Source organism: Pogona vitticeps, chromosome 3, assembly GCF_051106095.1.
Source record: "Pogona vitticeps strain Pit_001003342236 chromosome 3, PviZW2.1, whole genome shotgun sequence".
NCBI classification, from domain to species: Eukaryota; Metazoa; Chordata; class Lepidosauria; order Squamata; family Agamidae; genus Pogona; species Pogona vitticeps.
In genome coordinates this window covers 26,016,998-26,037,621 of record NC_135785.1, presented here as the reverse complement: position 1 = coordinate 26,037,621, position 20,624 = coordinate 26,016,998, and the positions used below count along the sequence as shown (strand labels likewise).

The 20,624-nt window shown below is 42.1% G+C and overlaps 1 protein-coding gene across 4 annotated transcripts in view; it reads right to left on the bottom strand.

The window, feature by feature from the left end:
- Positions 1–20,624, bottom strand: part of PLCH1 (phospholipase C eta 1) — a 167,225-nt gene that overhangs the window by 102,414 nt on the left and 44,187 nt on the right. For 2 of the 4 annotated variants that reach the window (XM_078389080.1, XM_072996101.2), the window contains exon 1: positions 8,809–9,881. The exons of the other annotated variants lie outside the window; for them this stretch is intronic. In XM_078389080.1, the coding sequence (XP_078245206.1) occupies positions 8,809–8,851 (43 nt within the window). In that variant the 5' untranslated portion in view covers positions 8,852–9,881. Of the gene's footprint in view, positions 1–8,808; positions 9,882–20,624 lie in introns of those variants that run through there. 4 annotated transcript variants of the gene reach the window in all.

The following is a 20,624-nucleotide window of genomic DNA, read 5'->3' as shown; positions in this document are numbered from 1 at the left end:
CTCTGTTTCCCAAACTCAAGAACGCTAGAAAGTGTCCTTGTGATTAGACAGTGGAGCCCACGGGATACTTGTGCTTGATGCCCAGGTGTAAACAACAACAATGAGGTGTGCCCTTGTGGACAACATCAGCTGGGCGGACGGAAAACATCTGGTTGCATTAGGACCGCAAAGAATGAGTTTGAAGCATCACTTCTGATCTTCATCAAGACCACTGTGGGTAGCAGAATGTTTTAACCTCTCACCAGTGATTTCAGTAAAGTTGTGTGCATGAGAGAGGGAGGGAGGGAAAGAACAGAGAGTAAATTTTGCACCAACCTATTTTACAAAACTCTGTTTCCTATATACTGTTATCTACTCATGCTCCTAGGTTTGCCACAGCTCCTAGTTTAGGAGCTGGCAACATCAGTGGGTCCTCAGATCAAATTTGGCCGTGTAGGAGCTGCTACTGGATGCATGCTAAGACACATTTTGCCAAATTCAAGAAGCAAGAGGGGGAATTTAAAGCAAGCTTCCCTGGCTTGCTCTTGGATTTCAGGAACAAACCCCTAGAAGTATTCAAGGCAGGCAAAATGAATTAAATCTTCCCTTGCTTCCACTAAAATTCAGTAACAAAGTTTTCCAGAATGCTGGAGGGGGAATGTCCTTGTGGAGTAGGGGGTTGCATGAAATGTTTCCGTTCCTGTTGGAGTGCAAGCAGAAACAATACCAAGGAAATGACATATTCTTGTCCACCAGCTAAGTCAAGGGGCAAAGAGAAAGTATATAAGATTTAAGAGTAATTCTCAGGGTAATTTCCACTTGACCTGCAAAGGTCTTCATTTTGGGGTGATTTAATTGCTTGGCGGCAGCAACATTTACACTGAAATTAAAATGTTAAACTAAATTAAACTGTTAAAATCCATTATCCAGAAAGTCAGATCTAGATTTGTACTTTTATATGCAGCTAATTCCAGCAGTCCATGGGGAACAGTGCATGACTGGATTTGCTCCTTCCCCAAAAGCACCATTTTGCATCTGGGCTCCCATAGTGATATAACAGTGCAGTGCTGTTACACTCCGCATGCTGTGGTTCACTAGTGCTCTCTAGCAGAGGCCTCTAAGGACTGCATGCCTTTGAAGCACTATAGGGATGTTGTGTAGATTTAGGCAGGGTGACTGAAAAGTGAAAATCCCCAGATGTTCTTGAACACCCAGAAATCCTAGTCAGCACACCTAGTGGTGAAGGCTTCTGAGAGTTTTAGTCCAAGAACATCTGGGGACCCAAGGTTGGGAACCACTGCTGTATGGGATGCATCAGATTAATTAGCCAAAGAGTTCAGTCTTGTGTCATGTTTCTTCCAAGGAGATCAGGATAGCATATGTCACTCTCAATACAGCCCTGGGAACCAGCTTGGGGTAACTCACCTAGGACTGTCAAATAAAGTCTGAGGTTGAATGGGGATGTGAATCCAGATCTCCAGTAGCCAAGTCCAATATTCTCACTACACTAGTTCTCAGAGTAAAAATGGAATATGATCAGATGTTTATTTATTTATTTATTTATTCATTCATTCATTCATTCATTCATTCATTCATTCATTCATTCATTCATTTATTTATTTATTTGATTTTTACCCCGCCCCTCTAGACCATGTCTACTCGGGGCAGCTTACAGAATAAAACAAAACAGTATAAAAATATATAAAATCATAAAATTACAAATTTCAATTTAAAACAATTAATTTAAAGAGAGGATTACCAAGATGGAATAGCAAAAAAAAAAAAAAAGAGAGAGAGAGAGAGAGAGAGAGAGAGAGAGAGAGAGAGAGAGATTTAATTGACTGGAGGGAAGGCCTTCTTGAATAACCAAGTTTTTAACTGGCTTTTAAAAACACCCAGCGAGGGTGCCAGCCGAATTTCTGTTGGGAGGGCATTCCACAGCCGAGGAGCCACCGCCGAGAAGGCCCGGTTTCTTGTTTTTTCCTTCCGAGCCTCTCTCGGCATCAGACCCCTCAGACGCCCCTGCTGGCTATATCGGGTGATCCGGGTAGATCTGGGTGGGAGAAGACGATCTGCGAAATATTGAGGTCCCAAACCGTTTAGGGCTTTATAAGTGATCATTAGCACTTTGAAGTCAACGCGGAAACGGATGGGCAACCAGTGCAAAGCAGCCAGGGTGCGTGAGATATGCTGGTGTTTTCTCACCCCACTAAGGAGCCTGGCTGCTGCATTCTGGACCATCTGAAGTTTCCGCGTCAGCCTCAAAGGCAGCCCCACGTAGAGTGCATTACAATGGTCTAATCTCGAGATTACAAGCGCATGGACTAGAGTAGTGAGGGCCCCCCGATCAAGATATGGTCGCAGCTAGGCAATCCGCCATAGATGAAAATAGGCAGAGCGGACCACGGACGCCACCTGGGTTTCCATGGTAAGCGCCGGGTCCAGATGTATTCCCAAGCTGCGGACCTCACTCTTTGCGGCAAGGGTCGTCCCTCCAAAGGAGAGGGAGTCACCTCTGCCGCTGACGGAAGGGCCGCCCACCCTCAAGACCTCCGTCTTGTCCAGGTTCAGCCTCAATCCATTTGACTGCATCCATTCCAGTACAGTGTCCAGGCAGCGCTGGAGGGACCGGACGGCATCCACTGAAGTTGGTGTAAAGGAGATGTAGAGCTGTGTGTCATCAGCGTACTGATGACACGATGCCCCACACCCCCTGATGACCCCGCCCAGCGGCCTCATATAGATATTAAACAGCATTGGGGAGATGATCGACCCCTGTGGAACCCCACAATTGAGATTCCACGGGGCCGAGACCCTCTCCCCAAGCTGTACTCTCTGGGGGCGGTCCTCCAAGAAGGAGCGGAGCCAGGCAAGTGCCAGGCCACCGACTCCCAACTCGGAGAGCCTCCCCAGGAGGATACCGTGGTCGACGGTATCAAAGGCAGCTGAGATGTCGAGGAGGACCAACAAGGACATGTTGCCCCCATCGGCCTCCCTCAACAGGTCATCCAACAGTGCGACCAGTGCAGTCTCTGTACCATAGCGCGGCCTGAAGCCTGACTGAAATGGGTCCAGAGCACTGGTTTCGTCCAAGAGCACCTGAAGCTGATCTGCCACCACCCTCTCAACCACTTTGCTGAGGAAGGAAACATTGGCGACGGGCTTATAATTGTCAATTTCGTCCGCCGCCAAATTTGGTTTCTTCCTAATGGGCCTAATGAGTGTCTCCTTGAGGGCGAGGGGGACCTTGCCCTCCTGGAGAGACCCATTAATTATTGCAGTGGCCCATTCAGTTGTTAACGGCCTGGCTGCTTTGATTATTTATACTTTAAAAATAAATTATTTATACTTTAAAAATGTATCCATATAAAGTTTTTGGTGGAGAACTTTACAGTGGACCCTCGACTTACAGACGGCTCGACTTACAGACTTTTCGAGTTACAGACTTCTCTGGCTGCAAAATTTAGATTCGACTTGCAGCCGGAGAATCAACTTACAGACCAGAAAAAACCCAAAATGGAACAAAAATAGAATAAAAACTGCCGGTTATGGGATTAATCGGTTTTCAATGCATTGTAGGTCAATGGAGATTCGACCTACAGACTTTTCGACTTGCTGACACCATTCCAATACAGATTAATTCCATAAGTAGAGGGTCCACTGTATTTGGATTAATTGTGTGGTTCACAATTTTCTCAATAGAAATCATATCTCTCCCAACTCAGAACTGCTACTACACATTAGAAAAATTTCCGGAAGTTTGTTAAGTTTTCCCTAAAAAAATTAATTGAAGATATCACTCTGGGAGAAGAGTGGTATCTTCAACAGGAAAAATAAGTTAACCCCTCTCTGCAGCTGCCCTTTATATTAAGCAAGACAGAAGGCTCTCTACCATCTCAGCCAGTTTGCCCATCATTGCATAAAGACATCACAGAACACATAAACAGGAAAAGACAGATCCTCTCTCCCAGGGAGTTTAAATTCAATAAGCAGTGAACACAGTAAGAATGAAGCACATTGGCATGGCTGAGATGAGGTCGTCTACAGACCTAATATCAGGTACTATTAGAAGCTATTAGAAGTAGAGGTGAATATCATAACACACAAGAGGAGCAAAATGTGGAGAGGTTTGATTTATTTTATTGTAATTCTATTTTCTCAAGATAAGGGTACCTGATTCTCCTCTCCTCCACTTTATCCTCACAGCTACAAGCCTGTGATGTAGATCAGGCTAAGAGAAGCAGACTGATCCACACTTGCCCAGTGAGCTTCAGGCCTGAGTGGGCACCTGAAGCTTGACTCCTCAAGTCTAGTACAATACTCTAACCATAATACCTGACTTTGTGCTGCAATTATTGAACTTCTAGGGAAGTTAACTGAATAATTAATATCACAGCTGTATTGCCATGCCATGGAGAACAAGGAATTGCTTGTGCACTGTGGAGGTATGACTCTCTTTTGACCTGATCATTTCCAATTCCTACATAAGGAAATTACTTATGGCTTCCCTTGTTTTGAAGATTTTTTTTTCTGGGCTCAGGAAGACTAGAGTAGTGGTTCCCAACCTTGGGTCCTCAGATGTTCTTGCACTACAACTCCCAGAAATCCTGGCCAGCACAGCAAGTGGTGAAGGCTTCTGGGAAGTGCAGTCCAAGAACATCTGGGGAACCCAGTTTAAAAACCACTGGACTAGATGATTGGTTGTTGGTTTTTTGGAAGAAGAAAATAAATAAAAGTTGGAGAACTGATCCTGGAATTTTCACATAACTTCAACAGGCAGCCTAGCTCTCTGATTTATGAAATGATCAAGAGCTAGGCTGATTTCTAGATTCATGTATATCTGTTTTAAGCAGATGCAGTTAAGTGGAGAACATTGTTCATTCTCATCTCATAAAAACTATGATGCAGATTAAGTGAGTGGCATGGATTAAACACCGAAGGTTGGTCAGAACACCAGGGAATTATAGAACACACCCAGCACTTAATCTAGCCAAAAAAAGCAATATATTCCAGTACCTAGAACAATGACTGTTTTAATTAGAGATAGTATAAATAATGGGGAAAGTACAATGAGGCTGACTGCCGAAGAATTGATGCTTTTGAATTGTGGTGCTGGAGGAGACTCTTAAGAGTCCCCTGGACTGCATGGAGAACAAACCTATCCGTTCTGAAGGAAATCAACCCTGAGTGCTCACTGGAAGGACAGATCCTGAAGCTGAGGCTTCAATACTTTGGCCATCTCATGAGAAGGGAAGACTCCCTGGAAAAGATGCTGATGTTGGGAAAGTGTGAAGGCAGGAGGAGAAGGGGACGACAGAGGACGAGATGGTTGGACAGTGTCATCGACGCTACCAACATGAATTTGACCCAATTCCGAGAGGCTGTGGAAGGCAGGCGGGCCTGGCGTGCTCTGGTCCACGGGGTCACAAAGAGTCGGACACCACTTAATGACTAAACAACAACAATGAGGCATTTGAAGTTATATTTAGCCAAGTGAAAAGTAGCTTCAAATAGACTCTAAATCATATTAAACCTTTCTGTCTGAAACTTGCTTATCAGAAGGAACACACTTTTAAGTTGCCAAAAGAACTCTGTTTAAATGTAAAAATTGAATCCTATGGCTACACCAGTCCAGGTCTCCTTTATTCTCTGTGTTGCTTTAAAGGGCTTAAGCAACATCACCACCACCCTGCCTCCCCATTACAAAGCTAATCCTTTTCAATTATTAAACTCCCATTCCTGTATCCATTACCTTGTAAAATGAGGCACAAGAAACAGATGGATTGGCCTATTGCCCTCTTTGGCTTTAGCATATGTGTGGGATTAATCCCCAGGCTCTATGTACACTAGACATCTCCAAAAATACAAACACAGTTCCTGGAACCAAGCGAGACTAAACCCTCTGTGCACGTTGTCTTTCTTCTTGCTCGAACACTGTGGGTCCAGGTGCTACATAGAAATACTTTCTAAGACTTTTAAAAAATAAAAGGAGAACTTGTCCCAAACAAACTGCTCTTTTTGTTTATTTTAGGAGAATGCAACCCCACCTTTCTGTTGGGCTGGCCAAGAACAGCCTTGCAACAACAACAAAAAACATCACCCCCAAATGAGTGTAAGAATGTATGCATACCCACAACATGGTACAGTGGTGCCTCGCTTGACAACATTAATTAGTTCCAGCGAAATCGCTGTAGAGTGAAAACGTCGTAAAGCGAAATAAAAAAGCCAATTGAAACACATCGAAAACTGTCCAATGCATTCCAATCGGCTTAATAACTCACATTCCAGCGAAGATCCTCCATAGAGGCGGCCATTTTTGCTGCCTGTAAAGCGAGAAATCTGTCCAAAAACACAGCGGGGAGCCATTTTGAGCAGCTGGTGGCCATTTTGAAAATCCGACGATCAGCTGTTTTGATCATCGTAATGCGAAGAATTGGTTCCTGAAGCAGGGAACCGATAGTCGCAAAGCAAAAAAATCCCATAAAAACATCGTCATGAAGCGGATTCATTGTTATACGGGGCACAACTGTACTAACTCCTTTGCCCCACACACATCTGCATGAGCCACCTATTGCCTAAGGGACAACAGACTGCAAACATCATTATCTTGCCACCTAGAAAAAGGTTATACACTTATGACAACAAAGTAAGCAGCTATGTGCAAGTCACTTGCAAGTGGGTCCGCAATAAGGAGTTACGTGAGATGCTCCAGTTGACCGTTCCATTGAGACTGGAGTGGCATTTAGGAGAAAGGTATTTTCCTTCAGGGTACCAAATAAACCCAGAACTGCCTTGTTTAAGCAAGGTCCCTGCATCCTGTGCCTGTAGAGTCATGCTCTGGCCAATGTATGCACACACACTCCAAGACAGGTTGAAGAGGATATTTGATTAAAAAGTTACTTAAAGCTAATTGCCATCATATAAACATTTAAAAACAAAGGCTCTAGCCATAATACTGCAATCTAAAAGGTCAAGACAGAGCATCCCATGGTGGAAAAGAAAAGAAAAGAGAATCAATCAGGAAAAGTCAAGGGGAACTGGGAGAGATGGAGGGAAGAAGGGATGGAAGAGAGAGAGAACTAGTCTCTATAGGCTTGTGCTTGAATGGCTGTGTGTCCTTCTTTAAATAGGACAATCCTCTGTTTCACAGCATTCTTTGTCTGAAGGGCTGTCTAATCTAAGCCTGTTTTACAAAGACAACGCTAAAAGAAGGAAAAGTAGCAGTGGCTTCAAAGACGCCCATCACGCTGAGCAGTCACCACCCAGCACACCTTGTCGAAATTTTCCCATTATGGGAAACAACAGCGACCACTTCTAAAGCTGCATCTAGAAATACATATCAAGCTATGCAAATTTTTGTCTGCATTTTTTTCAGCACTGTGTAAGGAGTTGTCCTGCCTAGTGCACTGTTTCAGAGGGCAAAAGTCCTTAAGTCTTGCTGCTCAAGTACTGTAACTGGAGATGCCTACAACTGAACCTGGGATTCCAAACATGTTGTGCAGTACCACACTGTATATGGCATTCTCTCTTGTTCCCAGGTTACAACAGTCTTCCTCGGCTGAATGGTTAGCAACTACATAAACCCCTTGGGATTGCAAGGATCGTGACCCACTGATCTAACCGCAATCTGGAACAAGATGATCATGGGCAAAACAGCTACCCTGCACAGTAAAATAAATAAATAAAAGCGCCAGTCCACCCATCAGAATGTACAGGCTCCAAAAGATACCCTTTTACATCTGAGGCAAAACTTGGATCAGGGAGCTGGAGGTATAGACATGCAAAGCACTAGCAGAACAGTTGAGAAGAACATCAGCCAATGCCATCAATATTTTGTAACAAGGGAAGGTAGCTTCCTGTAGAACCAGGAATACAGCCTTTCCCCCATTATAGTCACTGAGGTGCTTTTAATGAAAGAATGAAGTTGTATGGCACTAACAGGAAGTCTGATTCTTATAAAGCATGGCTCAATGCTTTATATTATCACTAATTTAACAGTAATACATGATATCATGTTCAATAAACTGAATCAGTCAACTCATTAGTCTGCTTTTATACTAAATTAACCACTTAAAGAAGCAGCTCCAACATACATAAACAATGTCAAAAGTGTCTGGTTGGTTAATTCACCAAGAATATTTCTTGGCACCAAGCAAATCCTCTTCATTCAAGGCAACCAAGCAGAGAAACGTAAGCGCAAATAAAGAAGTCAAAGTTTGCAGACAAGTTTAACCATTTTTGTGAATGCATTAGATCCACAGATTGCAAAGAAGGTTACAATCCTGTGCATAGTTATTTTAGGAGTAAGTTCCATTTGAATTGATCAAACATGCTTACAACTGCACTCTAAAACAGATTGTAAAATATGTTTATGAGGAGGGTCACTAAACTTCCCCCAATGCTATAGCCCCTGGTCCCACTCTTGTACAGCATATGACAGGGTCTACTGATTCTCTGAAGAGGTTTCCCAGAGGTTGGAAATGTAGATCCTACAGGGAAGGAGAAGAAACCAGGGATTCTTCCATGTACTAACAAAAATGCCTTTTCTTTATGCATGGAGATGTTTGGACCCTTTTCAAATAAAGTGCAGCAGGAGGATATCTAAGTATTCAGCTTCTTTAATGTTACACTGTATCCATAATCATTTTTTAAGCTGGACACCATGTTTAAATCCATATAATTGATAATACAGTACTCATTAACAAAGTATAACAAACACATGATGAATATTGCATCTTAAACACATATGCTCTTTATTCCAAACACTTACATATACACATGCAATATCTTTCTACAATATAGTTGCATTATTCAAAATACAATTCTTACCTTTTTCCGGGCTTAAATTTTTATATACTTCGAGGTCTGCCATTAAATTTGCTACTACTATACATTATTGGTGGACGGAACATAAATTGTCCCTGAAGCAAAGCCCAAATTTATTCGTATCTCTGGGGAAAACATATTTGCAAGGCAATCCTTTGAAAAATCCAAGAACTTGGCCGGTTCTGTCCATTACACAGCATAACGAAGTCTTTGTTATCCATTGCATGGATTCAGAAAGATGGTTTATTTTTTATTTTAAAAATCCAAAAGATGAACCTGGATAACTTTGCCCCAAACTGCAAGAGGAAGAGATGAATTCCCCGTCTGATAGGAAACCTGGAAGGCTCTGCTTCATTCAGCTGCTATGGTGGAAATGCCCAGCCACTTTTGGTATGAGACAAGCATGCACAGTGCAATGATTAAAATCCTCAGGGCACCAAATGTACATGAAGCAGAGTGAGAAGCAGGTCTTTAAACACCAAGACACAAATCTCTCTTGCCTCAGAAAGGATAAAACCATCCTCACCTTCTGGTTTTAAAAAGAAATGGGTGAGTGACGCAGGCTGAAAGCTCAAGATGAAAAGAGAACAGAATCCCACTTTTCCTCTTGCCAATTCTCCTCAGCATCTCTAGCTGAGAGAATTTATGAAGTGGAAGGAAACAGACAGGGAGTGTAGCTCTCTCTGAGCTTTTCCAGGAGTTTATTCATTGACCAGGAAAAAGTGGACATTGATTCTGAATACACTAAGGGCATGCTGAAAATATATAAGCCACAAATGGATGTGAATATTATTAGTTATTTTGGCCTTGGATTTATCTATTCTGCCTTTCTTCCAATGAACTCAAAACGACTTAACGGACACACTTCTTCCTTTTACTCTTCACAACCCTGTGAGGTAGTTCAGACCAAGAGAAAGTGGCTAGCAACTCTGTCTGCTACAGCTGGCACAGCCTATTGTGAGAAATATAAGAAGCAAAGTCCAACAATTATTTGAAAGACTGCATTCAGCCCACACTGTACAGGATCGTCAGCTCACACCACTGAGTGTCCCAGGGGATTAATTTCTCTGTCCCTGTACTCCATAGCTTCCCACAGACATTTAAAATGTGTCTAATCAAACAATAAATATTGAATCAAAATCACTTAATCCAGCATCCCACAGCAGCCAATTAGATGTTTCAAGCAAACTTAAGGGAAGGCTTTAAGGTATAGCTCTCTCTAGTTACTCCAGAGATAGAAATCTGTTGAAGGAACATGGGACTTTGACCTTGGAGGTTCTAAGCAGACTTCTGTCCTAACAGTCTATGACAGACTCTCCTCTATGAATAAGTATCCACATCATCCCAGGTTTCCCCCAATTATAACACACCCATACAAGTCATTATCCACAACAGTTGCTCTTCCTTCTGTCCAGTTTATATGAGTCAGCACAAATCCACCAGTGTATCCTTGCCCGGATTGTATCACCTCTTGGTCTCCTACAGCAAGAAGGGTAAAGGTTAACCTTTTATCAGTTTTTGTCTCTGGATGTGGTTAAATTACAATTCCCATCATTCTTAACCATTGGCCATTCTGGCTGGGGATAGTAAGACACCATTACCTAGGAAGCCAAGATTAGCAAAGGTTGCTGTCAACACTTAGAGTCACTCCTGTTCATACCTTATAGCTAGGCATAAAAAACAGAAGAACACCTCACTTGTGCTTCATTCTACACAGGCAACAGCTAGGTAAAGGTTCCCCTTGACATTTAGTCCAGTCGTGTCCAACTCTAGGGGGCGGTGCTCATCCCCGTTTCCAAGCCATAGAGCCAGTATTTGTCCGTAGACAGTTTCCATGGTCATGTGGCCAGCATCACTAGACACGGAATGCCATTACCTTCCCACTATTTATCTACTCTCATTTACATGCTTTCGAACTGCTACCTTGGCAGGAGCTGGGACAAGCAACAGGAGCTCACTCTGTTGCGTGGATTCGATGGCTGGTCTTCTGACGTTGCAGCACAGAGGCTCCTGTGGTTTAACCTGCAGCACCACCATGTCCCCCCAGGGAACAGCTGTCATTCAGTCATTTTACTCACTGATTTTCTCACACTGAAAAACCTTCAAGAAAGTGTGAGGGTTAATTTACTTTGTGTTACAGTCTTGAAATAATAAGAATCCACTCAGATGCACACCATTAATGATCCAGTACTACAGAGGTTTTAACATTTAGCATCAATTAAGCCAAGTCAATTAAGCCAGTGTTAAGTGCAATAGCATAAATTGCAGCAGCAAACTGCCGCTGAATGAATGAGTCACCACTTGTATCAATCATTGTAGACCAATATGTGCAACTGCTGTGCTATGAGGGATATAAGAAGCAATTTGCTAGTTAGTAGCAATTCACCACTTCAGTTTATGCCATTCAAAAGTATTCTAGTCCTTAAGGGTTTCGGGGATTTTTCTGGGGGCGGTTTCCTCTCGTAACATATTGTACTCTGCACAATACTTAATTTATCAAGCAGAAAGCTGGGACAACAGTTCCGTAACAGTCAGAATTCTCCTTATTTTGTTACAGGTACATAATATCTCCATTTTCTTGAAAGCCACAAACAACTTTCAATTTCTAAAATATATCCACCAAGATCTGTGCCATTCAGGTTAAACACAACAGTTGTAAAGCTCGAACTGCTTGACTAAAACCACCCCTTCCTTAAAAAGGGTAAGGGGTTTCAAGAAACCTATGATACAAACATTTTTTATTTGACAGGAGCTTTCTTTGACTGATTATGGGGTTGGGGCAGAATGTAATGAGACACAAAGTGACAACTGTATGATTAACACTGGTCATACATTTTCAATGAGCTAATAAGTAACCTGAGACCTTTCCATATGGTTACTTTTGCATGCGCTGACAATCTCTCTCTCTCTCTCTCTCTCTCTCTCTCTCTCTCTCTCTGTGTGTGTGTGTGTGTGTGTGTGTGTGTGTGTGTGTGAGAGAGAGAGAGAGAGAGAGAGAGAGAGAGAGAGAGAGAGAGAGCACATTCTCTGCTGACATATCATTGCTTTTTCAAAAACATGCCCAGATATAAAGCAGCAGCCATTTTTAGGTAGGTAAGGCTCTTAAAGGTACTGAGCAAGTATTTAAATAAAGAAAACACCTGAGCAACAATGCTTTGAGCCCAGCCTTCAACAGTGTATTCTAGCATTTTTAACAGGGTGTGTAATTAAACAACATGAGCTCTATGCAGGCTTTTTCCTCGTATGTAAGCTGAACGCAAGAGGATGGAAGTGGGAAATGAGCACGCTAACTCTGCCCCCAGCCTTGTAATCTTCATGATCTTTCCATGTGAAGGTCAATGGACTGTCTCAGCTATCTGTGGAGGCTGTCCTTAAGGTAGCAAACAGATGTTTCTACAGTTCTAAATGTTCATGGAGACTCACAGAGGATCTCCATGGGCAGAAGGCCCTAGGAATGGCAAGGTAAGGCTGGAGACAGGAAGCTCACTCCCCATCTGCTCCTCACATGCAGCGCATACAGGAAAGGAGAACAGGACTCCTGAGATGGGTCGTGAGAATTATTTTACCATGTTTCCATAAACGTTTGAATATGGAGAGACAGGATGACAATACTGTAATAATAAAGCTTGCTCTAAAGATATAAAATATAAGAGATAGTCATCTTCCTTGTGGAAACTGGGCTACTGAGTTTACTAACTGGATGACATCAGATCTTGGGGTGACATATTTAGAATAGCCACTTCCATACCACTAGAAAGAGAAAACACATGACCCCCCCTCCCAAAAAAGGGCAGAGTAGCATAAATTTCCACATGCAAATTAAAATTTAAAATTGCAAATGCAAATAGGACAGGTAGATGTAAATATAAATGAAATTACTTAACTGAAATAAATACAAACATATGGAGGGAGGGGCCTGTGGCCAAGTGATTTGTATCCCTGCTCAGTCAGTCAGGTTTTAGGAGCAATGGCAGGGCTTTTGATTTACCTTCTTCGGGTCTCTTTCACCTGGACTTTATATAGACCGTCTCCATACAGAAAGCTGTCAAACAGAAAATGGTCCATCATAAAGGAGAGCACAGCTCAGAAAAACTGTTTTTTTGGGGGGGGCAGAATTGCTACAATCATTTTTCCAAGCTCCAAAGTAGGACAGACGGTTGTTCTGTAAAGCCCTGCCAAGCACAACCCACCTGGGAAAGATGCACAAGCTGTATGTGTATTCCCCACATGTGTTCCCCTATAGACATAAGCAGAAGCATCCGTGATTCACCCAACTGCTCACCTGTGCCCCATGACACATCCGGCATAATTCTCTGTTACTGCCAACAGATGCCATTTCTCACTTTTCTGGCCCAGCTCCATAACAAACTGTCTTAAACTAGCAGAATCGAGAAAGTAACTGCAAGGGTCTTGAACTTCATTTTACTATTCGCCGTATTTGTTTAACTTAAAAATACTCCATGGAGACAAGAATGAATGGTGACAAAGTACCTATAAGCCAAGTATTAAAAACTGCATGTTGTTTCGGTCTTCTTTCTTCGAAGAAAGTGGCTCCCAACCTTAAGTAACCCACGTGTTCTTGGACTGCAATTCCCAGAAGCCTTCACCACCAGCTCTGCTGGCCTGGGTTTCTGGGAATTGCAGTGCAAGAACACCTGGGTTACCCATCTGGCACTACAAGGATCCTGGAAGTCACTGTGTTCCATCTTCATTAACAGCACAGAGCCCCTAGCTTCAATTTCAAGTCATTCTTGAATTCATTCAGTAGCCCAAGGCATGTCAGGCTTGGATCTCTGTCCAGTCAACACCCTGATTTGATTAGGTGGTTTCTTAAACCCCTCTCCCCAGCCATGGAATAAATCTTTGACCTTCAAGAAATCTCGGTCTAGAAATGGGCATGAACTGCTGGTTCGGCCGTCAGTCCAACAGGTGTTCTGTGCCTTCCTTCCCCCCACTTCCTCCAGGCACTGCCTCTGAGTGGGTGCCCACTGGAGGAGGCAGGGCTTGGAACGGTGGAACACCCATTGGGCTGAGGGACAAATCAGCAATTCATATCCATCCCTAATTTGGCGCAACAACTCCCATAATGTCCTGTCAGGGGCCTGCTGGCTACAGATTTTTTTAGACAACAACGGGCAAAGTACAACCCAATCCATTGACTTACATGAAGCCCCCTAAGCACCTCAATATCACAAAGGTCTTTTAATTTTTTAAAAAAATATATTATTTTTAATTAAAACTTCTTAAATTTGCATTTGCTCAAATAATCCAGGAGCCTTCATGGGGGCTTTGATGCAATTTTTCCATGTTTCAATCTCCAGCAACATCGCCCCCAAATAATCTTTTTTTAATGGCCATTAGGTAACATAAGAGTGGTTTTTTTCTGTTAAAAAGGGGGTTTTGCATTATTCACAAATCTTCTCTCTGTTGAAATATGCTTCTCCAAAACTGACATCTGGATTTTTCTTCTTTATACTACATATCACAATTTTTAGGGCAAGTGCAGGCATCAATGAATCACAGTACTGTACTGCAACTCTCCATTGCAGTTGCTGCTCAATGCCATCTCATTAAGTTAATCATGCAGAAATAAATTTTAAAATTAGTGACTCAATTTTATTCAATGAGTTAGCCTGAGGGAATGAAATTTATTTTCAGAGACCGAGTAATCATTCGTGAATTAAAAATAATTCAAACCCTCTATTTGTCACATCTTAATTAAATATATGGGCCTATACTTGGGATATGGAGTTCTCCATTTTAATTTTATCTAAGGAAATGTAATTCTTTTTTTAAAAAAACCCTCAGGTTTATGAATATGGGATATTTTACTTTCATATCTGCGATTCAAAATGTCAGGAAATCGCTTGATATTTCTGCACACTATCATGTCTTCATTGCCAGCAGGAAAAACAATGCCAAATGTAACATAGTGAAGAGAATGCTGACGACACATATGGCAGCAGTCAAGATGATGTACAGGATGCCCTCTTGTGCTTGTTACCAATCACGGTAAACGGTTTAGGGCCTCGATACTTGGCGGAACGCCTACTCCCACCAAGATCTACCCGTGTCACTCGCGCGAGCCAGGAGGTGAGACTGAGGAGCCTAACGCCGAGGGAGGCCCGGAAGGAGAAGACAAGAGATCGGGCCTTCTCGGCGGTGGCTCCTCGCCTCTGGAACAACTTACCTCCTGTGATCCACGGGTCTCCCTCACTGGGTATCTTCAAGAAGCAATTAAAGACATGGTTATTCTGGCAGGCCTTTCCATCATACACCTCTTGACCCCCCCTCTTTTTCTTTTTGTTTGTCTTACGTATTATGTGATTTAATGTAGTGCTTTCATCTCTTAGAATTGTCTACCTACGTTGTCTTGTATTATTTTTATGGTTGTTAGCCGCCTAGAGTGGTCCTTTCGGACCAGATAGGCGGGGTATAAATCAAATAAATAAATAAATAAATAATAAAATAAATCACAAAGTGGCACCAAGCATGGAAAAATCCCAGAAGCTGACTCTTTTCTGCATCAGTTAACCACTTCTCACATAGACACAAAGCAATTATCAGGGCTGTTTCAACAAGTATGAATGGGTCTGTGTAACTCTGAGGTGCTACTTTCTTCTCACAAAAATTGGAGTACCATCCTGGTAAGTGCAGGAGCTAGAATGATGAAACAATGGTTTCCTTTTTAAATATACTGCAGGCAAACATCATAAACTCTACTTAGAACCTTAAAAAAATAAGATGAGAAGTTCTACCTGTTACCATACATGTGGAGAAAGGGTGGCTGCATTAGTTCATTTCAAAAAGTAAACAAGGAAACCAACACAGCATCTAGGAGGCTAACATGTAAGATTTATGTTGAATTGCAAGAACTGTCCATCACTGTTGATGTGAAGCAGCTGTGCCCATGAAGAAAGCTTCTCAGATTATAATTATGCTGTCCAGAAAGAGAGGCAAAAAACAACCCTGCTTTGCAACACCTGTCCAAGCAAACAAGTTTGGCTTAGACAGATTCATCGGGGAGCAATCTCAGTCCTTTGGGGTTGGTTCACGTTCTACTTTGTTATCAACAGTGTTGTAAATGGCAAGCTACTCAATGAAAAACTCCAGAAAGCAACCCACAACAGCCATAAAGAGGAAACATTTTTAAAGGGTTTTGTAAAATATAGTTCAGCTTATTATTAAAATATCTGAAAAATTATGAGTGGATGTTAATAATATGTTCTTAAGATACTATGTCCACAGATGCTACACTGGATTTGCTCTTGCTATGAAATACAGTCATAAAGCTGTCAGACACACTAAAGAAAGGTAAGCCAAAACACTTTATAGGAATGATAACATATTCAATTTCTACAAGTAAAGGAAATCACATGCCTACCCTAACTGAGTTTATGAAGCTGTCTTATATCTAGTCTGAAGGCCTTAGGAAGGGACTTCAAGAGATGGGAAGCCTTGACATCTGAGTGTGTGCATCATGGCCTCTCCCAATTTGAAGAGACCCTTGTCCAGCAGGCCAAGGCAAAGAGGCAGTCCCGAAAGCAGCAAAATCAGGGAGCCTTCCACATTGTCTTCAATGTGGAAGGGATTGTCAATCTCCAATTGGCCTTCTCAGGCACACTAGATGCTGTTCCAAGTCCTCCATACAGAGCACATTACCATAGTTTCTCAAGACTAAAGGATGCCTAATTTGATCTGATATCTAGTCCAAGCAATGGTCCCATCAGACTAGTGTTTTCTCTTCCAAAAGCAAGAAACGATAATCTGCGCTTTAACCTCAATTCATAGAATGTATCATCTCCCTTTACAAACTCCTCAAATAAGAATATTTTAATACAGCTAAGAATTACAGCTCCACAATAATTTTAATTTTCTGCTTCATTAGTCCTTCTCTTTCACTGTCAAAAATTGTATAATTCATATGCAAAGGTCAATTTTTGGCTAAAGAGATTGATTAGAAGAGGGCAGAACTTTTGCCATAAATTTTGAGAGAAGGCAACAACATCTGAGCAATTGGTACCAATATAATTACCCCATTTGTTTGTTTGTTCCACTTCTATATTGCCCTAATAGTGTCATTACTCTCTAGACTGTTTACAACTTACAATAAAAACACAGTACTGTACTGTATTAAAAAATGCTGCACAATAAACCCTGTCACTAGCTAAAACAATGAACCTACCTTTAAATAGAAAGACACACATTAAAACCCATTTGAACATCTTAGGTCAATATGTACCACTAGTAAAAAGCAGCTTTATATAATTCTGTCATAATGAGCCTCCTAAAAACTGAGAGGGATGGCACTTCGTGAATGTCTGCAGAATACTTATTCCAGAGGGAAGAGGCCAGGACTGAGAAAGTTCAATTCCTAGTGCTGACTCTCTTTTTTGGTCTCCTTGGGAGTTAGCAATTCTTAACATCAAGGACTCTGAAGAGTAGGTGAGACAGGAAGCTATTTTGTGGGAGAGACATAAGGACCAATTTTGACTTGCAGGTGGTCCATGTCAGAGAGCAAAAAAAAGGGGGGTGCACAAGATGTAAATGGGTGTCTATGTGAGCAGATCCCATTAGGATTAGGCAGATCATAATAAATATTTAGGCGATCCGTAACTACACTAAACTCAGACTCTGTGTACATAATATTTCATAATATTATTTAATTAGGTACCATGTACTATCTATATTGTGGTGTGCTATATTCATGTGTAAGTTCCTAAAATTATTGGTAAAATTTTATGGTAAATGTCGGTGCATTGTAAATGGGATTGAGGACATTTTGTCATTTCTGATTACTGAGTTATACGGGCACACACATCGCACGCATACGTACTTGTTGACTTGTATCAAAGCTTTGGATGGACTTGTTTGATTCATAATTGATAAATAGGAGTGTTAGAGATGTTCACTTGCTTTTTGAGTTTTGAGAAGAAAAGTGGCTTAAAAATAAGTTCAAAAATATGGATAGAAAATAGGTAAAAGTCAAGTGAATCAAAATCATCTTCTTTAGGAGTGCCTAAGAAAAGTAAGTACAAAATTTTATACATATTTTGTAGTCATTACAATTGCACAGGGGGTCTACAGAAAACAAATAAGTTGGCAAGTAGTCTATGGGGCAAAAAAGTTTGGGAACCTATGTCCTAAACCATTAAGCACTTTACAGGTTATGACCAGTATCATAAATTGATTACAGAAACTAACAAGAAGCCAGGACTAGAGATATGTGTTCATATCTGCTGATACCCGTAATTAATCTGGCTGCCACATTTTGGACCTTCTTATATTTCCGTCCTGATGTGGAGGGCAGAATCATGTAGAGAGCATTACAGTAGTCTATTTTCGAGATTACCAACACACAAACCATTCCTTTTAGTAATTTCTTATCCAGATGGTGGTGCACCTGGGCAATAAACCAAAGTTGATAAAAGGCACTTTTGGCCACTGCAGATATTTGCATTTCCACAAAGCAAGCTGGGTCCAAGAGTACCTCCAAGCTGTGGATCTAATCTTTCAGGAGGAGTGTAACCCCATCAAGGCCAGGAACATATTCCTCAAATCAGTCAATTGATTTTCCTAACAGTAGGATCACCGTCTTGTCTGGATTCAGTTTCAGTTTACTGACCCTTGTCCACTCTGTTATCAATGCTAAACAGTACTCAAGGACCTGTACAACACCATATTCAGATGAAGCAAAGGAGAGTCAGAGCTGTGTGTCATCCACATATTGATGACAATGAACTCCAAATTCTCCCAGGGGGTTCATACAGTTATTATAAAACATTGGGTAAATGGGTGATCCCTGAGGAATCCCATAACAGAGATCTCGAGGGGTGAAAACACTGCCTCTCCAAGCTGTACCATCTGATTAGCCCTTGGGGAAGGACTAGAACCACTGAAACTTGGAACCCCTTCCCATCTCAGTCAGCTCAGAAGGATACCATTGTTAACAGTTTCAAAGAAGACCAAAAAAAAAAAAATCCATGAGGACCAGCAGTGTTACACTCCTTCTGTTTGTCTCAGGAGATAGTCTTCCAAGGTGATCATTGCCACTTCAGTCCCATTCCATTGCCTGAACTCTGATTGAAATAGATCTAGGCTATCCATTTCCTCTAAGAATGCCTGCAATTGGTCAGCCACCACCCTCTCAACCAACTTGCTCAGGAGTGGAATGGTGGCAATGGACCTATAGTAAAGATCATGCATTGCTAAATTAGTTTTCTTTGGAATAGTTTTCTTTAGATTGGAAAGTAAATGACTGTCCCATAGGATTGCATTAATTATAAAAGTAGCTCATTCTTCTGTCATTTCCTTTCTTGATTGTAAGAACCATGATGGGCAAGGTTCTAGAAAAGGGGTGGTAGCATTGCAACATGCAACTCTCTTGTACACATCCTCAGGTCATACTAACGGAAACTGATTCACTAGATGGTGCATTGCACATTTCCATCAGACCTACTGATATAAACAATGAATCAAGGTCCTGACAAAGGTTTTTAACCTTGGATCTAAAGCAGGCTGCCAGTAGGTTGCAGCTCTCAACATCTTCTAGATGGACAGATTATTTCTGTCTGTAATAAACAAGCCAATGAACTACATGGAAGGGTTCTACCCAATGGCCAAAAGCTGCCTCAGTTTATTCTGATATCTTCTGGATGCTTTCCTGATCACCATTGGGTTGAGTTCTGTGAAAGCTTTCCTTCATCTGTACTCCAGCTTTCTTCATAAACACTTTGTCACCCTTAACTCCTCCATAAACTATGGAGAAGGCCAGGGTCTGCATCAAAGAGGGTGTTCAGGGGCGACCATGTCTACAGTTCAAGTCAGCTCTGAATAACCAGTAGGTGACCAGATGTGGTGGCGCTGCAGGCTAAACCGCAGAAGCCTGTGCTGCAGGGTCAGAAGACCAAGCAGTCATAAGATCGAATCCACGCGACGGAGTGAGCGCCCGTTGCTTGTCCCAGCTCCCGCCAACCTAGCGGTTCGAAAGCATGCAAGTGCAAGTAGATAAATAGGGACCACCTCGGTGGGAAGGTAACAGCGTTCCGTGTCTAAGTCGCACTGGCCATGTGACCACGGAAGATTGTCTTTGGACAAAATGCTGGCTCTATGGCTTGGAAACGGGGATGAGCACTGCCCTCTAGAGTCGAACACAACTGGACAAAAAATTGTCAAGGGGAACCTTTACCTTTACCTTTACCTGACCAGAGCATCAAGAGAAGTGTCAAACGTATCAGCTGGATCTCCCTCCCTTTTTTGGAAAAGTAGTCAGATCCATTAATCTTCAGTGGCAGACAAAGGTAATAGGTCACTCCAACCTGCCAAGGGTTTCAGTTGCACAGAATCCGAATGTCAGGAGATGATCTGACCATGAAAAGGGGGAGGTCTGAAGGTTTACCATCTTCAGATCATCTTCTCCTGTCTCGACATGAAAACCAAATTGAAGGTGTGACCTGCAATATGTACAAGTCCCATAGCATATTGGGACAGATCCATGGCGGCCATGGTAGCCACGAACTCCAGACCTGCTCCAGTCAGCTGTTTTTCTGCATGTTTATTGAAGTCCTCCAAAAGCAAAAGTCTTGGGGACCTCAATACAGAAGCAGAGATGTATTCCATCAGTTCTGGTAGAGACTATATTGGGTCGAAGTGAGAGCAGTACATCAACACCAGTCCCATTCTATCCCAGTGATCCAGCATGAGGTGGAAGGCACTCCAGACCTGGGCTCAAAAGAACAGAGATCCTGGCAATATTAATGGAGTTCCTATGGACTATGGCAACACCACCACCTGCTCCTCTGGCCTGCCGTTATGCTGGA